This window comes from Centroberyx affinis, unplaced genomic scaffold (assembly GCF_046629955.1).
Source record: "Centroberyx affinis isolate AG114_WGS23_722 - 3 ecotype Tasmania unplaced genomic scaffold, CSIRO-AGI_Caff_v1 ptg008194l_1, whole genome shotgun sequence".
Taxonomy (NCBI): Eukaryota; Metazoa; Chordata; class Actinopteri; order Beryciformes; family Berycidae; genus Centroberyx; species Centroberyx affinis.
The window spans coordinates 2,766-7,500 of record NW_027284075.1 but is presented as its reverse complement, the minus strand read 5'-3'; the positions used below and the strand labels follow the sequence as shown (position 1 = coordinate 7,500).

Here is a 4,735-nt window from a genome sequence, read left to right as displayed (position 1 = left end):
AACATGTGAGGTTCTTGTTTTGCATTTATTTACAGGTTGTTGTCGAATCGGCATTACATTCTACATCTGTTTCTTTTTAAGACAACTCTGACTCCATAAGCGATGTAGTGGTAAATAAATATGTGGTAAAAAATATGGCCACGCACTGATCATCATCCTCCAATATAAACCAATATAAACAAAAGTCAATTCTATTTTCAGGAAAGCATTAATTTCTACATTTTGTTCCTTAAAAGGTGTTCGTAATATTCACCACTCTTAGCACCTTGATTTTTGTATCTGTTATTTTTCAGTAACTTTTTCCCTTTGTTCCTTTATGTATTGGTCTGCATTATATTACTGGCTTTATTTTGGTTGCTTCACAATAGGAGAGCCACTTGACAAGCCCTTATGGGTTTTTTGGCTCCTCCTGCACATTATTCTGGCTCCCTTCACTGCTATGTTACATAATGTGGTTTTGTGGTTTTGTTCATTTAGTTTTTTTTTATTTCTTAATATGTGCAATAAACTCAACTCAACTCAACTCAACTCAACTCAACTCAACTCAACTCAACTACCGTATTTCCTCTAATATTGGCCCGGGCCTTTATTTCCCTCAGCTGCAGAGGGTACCAGGCCTTTATTGGAAGCAGGCTTATATTAGAGACAGGCCTTTATTTCTAATTCCCTCTGTTTGATAAGTATATTTGCTCATATTTTAGTACGAAGCCTCCTTGTTTTCTGATCTGCTTCTGTTGGGGTTTGTTAGGTAGCCGTTTTTTTGTTACTGCAACGCATTACCGTCCAGAGACTTCAGCCGGCTGAGCCGTCTTGTGGCACACTGCCATCTTGTGGAAGTTGTACTACAAACTACAGTTACATTATATAACAGGCACCAGGAGTTTACCAGTATCCACCGTTGTTTTTTCCTTTGTTTTTTTCCCCGGCCTGTATTTGGGGCCGACCTTTATTTGTTCGTGTCGACCACAGCCCCGGCTATATCGGAGACCCAGCTTTTAATTGACTAACGGCCACTATTAGAGGATATACGGTAAACTAAACTAAACTAAACTAAACTAAACTAAGTAAGATTTTCACTGCCCCATAGCACAGACTGACCATAATATATCTGTTGAGCAATACCAATGACTCTACGATTACTTCACCAGGTGCTGAGATTTCTGGCTGTCAAAACTCACTTTCCAACTCTTACTCTGTTTTGGAACAAAAACTACCCTGTGGGGCTTCAAGACACTCCCAAGACACCCTCCCCCCATCCCACCCACACACACACACACACATACAGGCATTCTCAACTGCTCAACAATGGAGGTGAAATGAATGAGCGACAGGTGTCACAACAGGTTTCAGCTACGAAGGCTAAAAAGCCTTGTAAAAAAAAAAAAAAAGCCTGTATTCCAGGATTTAGCATGGATTTTTTTTGTTGGATCTCTAATTACCTAGCTTACTCCTCTCTATAGAAAAAGTGATTATGTCAATTATAGGCTACTAAGGGGATAAGAGGGGTGGTGGGCGGTGCCAGAAACCTGTAAATAGCGTTGTAATTACATGGTCGCCAATAGAGGTCAACAGAATTACTTTGATGCCCCTTTTAAAGACCCTATCATTACATAACTTACTTTGATACTAGGAATTTGGCTCATAAAGCTTCATATCAGCATAAAAAAAGGTAGGTTAACTCTGTGGCGGGGTGAACTGTGGTTCCGCTGCATCCCGGTCGTGATCGGGTGAGGATTAGGTGACAGTCCTGAGATAGAAAGCGGAGCCTGTTAGCGTTTCATTGTCCACCGCTGAGTACACAGCTCGGTGAAGTTAATGACCGGCTTTAAAGTTGAAGGATCTTCCTCTTGAGGAGTTCAATTCCATCTACACCGAGTTCAATTTATCACACTGAGCAGAGCCACTATGGACCATTTGTGACCCACGGAGAGTGATGAAAAAGTTGATGAAACTGCGGAGTGTGTGTCCTCTCACCCGGTACACAGGCCGAGGTAAGTGTAACACACACCCACAAGTGTGTCTATAGCCAGTGTAACATGTGATAGGAGAGCTGAGAATGTACTGTAGTGGGAGGTGAGGCAGGTAGTTGGATGTTGCTGTGGCAAAGGATGAGAGTCAGCTGGGAAATCAAGATTGATAGAGATCATTAATAAGCAACTGGATGGCGTGTAGTTCTTCCATTCCCACAGAGGGACACAGGACAGAGTGAGACACACACACACACACACACAAATCCACAAAAGCCCCAGACAGCATGGATCATAAAGCAGCCTCCTCTATAAATTGATTCTTTTAACAAGCTGAGCTCGATGACAAAATCCATTTCCAGGCACGGTTAAACCCCTCATTTCACAACCGATCAGAGGAGAAACATAAACAGCACCGTTAATATACACTCCAGCTCCTTTCATCATAACAACCCCATATGATGATCAGGAAAAAAAAAAAAAGCCACTCAGCCGTGTTCGGGGGCGTCAGATCGCCTGAGACGGCGTCACCGCCTTATACGCCCAAGTGGAGAAAACAAGAAGGAAAGACAATAAGAGGAGGCTCGCGAACTGAAGGGCTTCACTTTCCGATCCATTAGCAGGTGTAATGGATGTCGTCTCTTTTTCCTGACTCTCCTCCACACAGGCGGCCGGCACAAATACATCCGCTAATGGACGATCCCGAAGCGGGCCGGGAACAAACATCAGCTCTCGCCATCGATCAAAGCCTGCAAGGACACAAACACTTTGCCGAGCGTGCCGCCGCCGACACACACCAAGACTCACCGAGACTCACCGAGACACACCCAGATAAACCGAGACTCGCCGAGACTCACCGAGACTCACCGAGACACACCGAGACTCGCCGAGACACGCCGAGACACGCCGAGACTCGCCGAGACACGCCGAGACACGCCGAGACTCGCCGAGACACGCCGAGACACGCCGAGACTCGCCGAGACACGCCGAGACACGCCGAGACTCGCCGAGACACGCCGAGACACGCCGAGACTCGCCGAGACACACCGAGACTCACCGAGACTCACCGAGACTCACCGAGACACACTAAGACTCACCAAGACTCACCAAGACCGTTTAAATGCCGTGAATTCCGCTATCGGACGCTCGTTCTTTACCGCATATCTCGGTGATGTATGAATGAAGCCGTAATGGGGCCCTCTGCGGATTTGAATTAGAAACCGGGCCCCTCTATCTATAATGTGATCTTTATTCACGTGACGCCGTTAAGACAAGAGACGGATACGCGTGTGTCTCGGGACTCCTGGGAGGAGGAGGGAGGCCAGCTGCAGGAGAGTAGGGCTGTAGTCGAGACCGCCTTGGTCGAGTCCAGATCGAGTCATTGGTGAATCGAGTCCGATTCAAGACCAAGACCGAGGGGGGTCGAGACCGAATCGAGACCAAGACCGCAAAACTACGAGTCCAATTCGAGACCAATACCATAGCAATGCGTTATCCAAGGCTACCATTGTATTTATTGACTGAAATAGCATATTTTTGTTTATTGCCTAAAATAGAAGGGAGGTTTCTAAAGACATTTCAACAAAATTAGCATGTTTTGAGGACAAAATTAACTGTAGGCAGCTTGTTTATGTTCATAACATACAGTAGTTGCACCTTTACTTAACTAGAAGTGGATTAATCTGTTGCACCTACTTTTTCTTACTGCTCCACAACCACATGCTGCTCTCAGCTCTGACTGAAAATATTCTTACCTGTAATTTAAGAAGGTGAAGACGAAGGACAAAAGACAGAGTAACGTTACATATGGACATGGTGAGTTTTTTTTTTTTTTTTTAAATCAAAACAAAGTCATTGGTTGGGTAGTTGGCATATCACCAATCAGCAGTCACTAAACCTTTCGGTGGGCGCATAACTTTATCAACTGTGAAAATTGTATCATTTGCTGCTGGTCACTTTCTTAGAAGAGATTATAATTATAAAAACAATAATATTATGTAACGTTAATTCATCCAAGACCGAGTCATATTCACTCCTGAGACCGATCCAAGTCCGCAAGTCCGAGTCATATTAACTACGAGTCCGAGACGAGACCAAGACCGTCAAAAATCGGTCTGGAGTCCGGTCTCGGTCTGGAGTACTACAGCCCTGCAGGAGAGAGTGCGTTATTCAAATACCTGGTTTCCAAACAGATTGAATCCATTGATGGCCTCCAGCGCCGCTTTAGCCAGACCCACGGAGCTGCGGAGATAAAAAAAAAGGAACACCGGTTACACCAGGCACACACGGGCCGAGTTCCACTGACACGTTACATAGACACACACACACACACACACACACACACACACACACACACACACACACACTGTAAATGTACGCGAAGCAAAGAGACAACAGCTCGGGCGATGCGACAGGAATCGACAACCGCCTTTCATTCTGCAGCGGCGCTTATGAGGGGGAGAAAAAAAAAGGCAGAGGCGTTCGGAGTCGATGGTTTCGAATCTCAAACGGCTATCTGTACGCATTCAATAAAGCTGAAGGCTCCCTGGATCGTGGCCTACTGTAGATAATGGATCTCTTTAAAAACCTTATATTGAATTTCACACCGGCTGGCTACTGTGATTGCGACGCAGACAAAATGTGAATCAATTTCACTGTCATTTTGTTTCCCTTTCTACCCCCGCCAAGATCTCCCTGGAGAAGATTAAAATGAAAGGGAAAAAAAAAAAAAAAAAAAAAAAAAAAATGAAGGAAACTTGGCCATGGCC

The 4,735-nt window shown here is 44.9% G+C and overlaps 1 protein-coding gene across 1 annotated transcript in view; it reads right to left on the bottom strand.

Moving 5' to 3' along the window:
- LOC139640029 (phosphorylase b kinase regulatory subunit beta-like) overlaps positions 1-4,208 on the bottom strand; it is a gene marked incomplete at its 5' end in the record, with an annotated part of 25,448 nt that extends 21,240 nt beyond the window's left edge. Inside the window, one exon of the mRNA XM_071514189.1 lies at positions 4,145-4,208. Within this exon, the coding sequence (XP_071370290.1) occupies positions 4,145-4,208 (64 nt within the window). The remainder of the gene's footprint in view (positions 1-4,144) is intronic.
- Between the last annotated feature and the right edge of the window lie 527 nt (positions 4,209-4,735).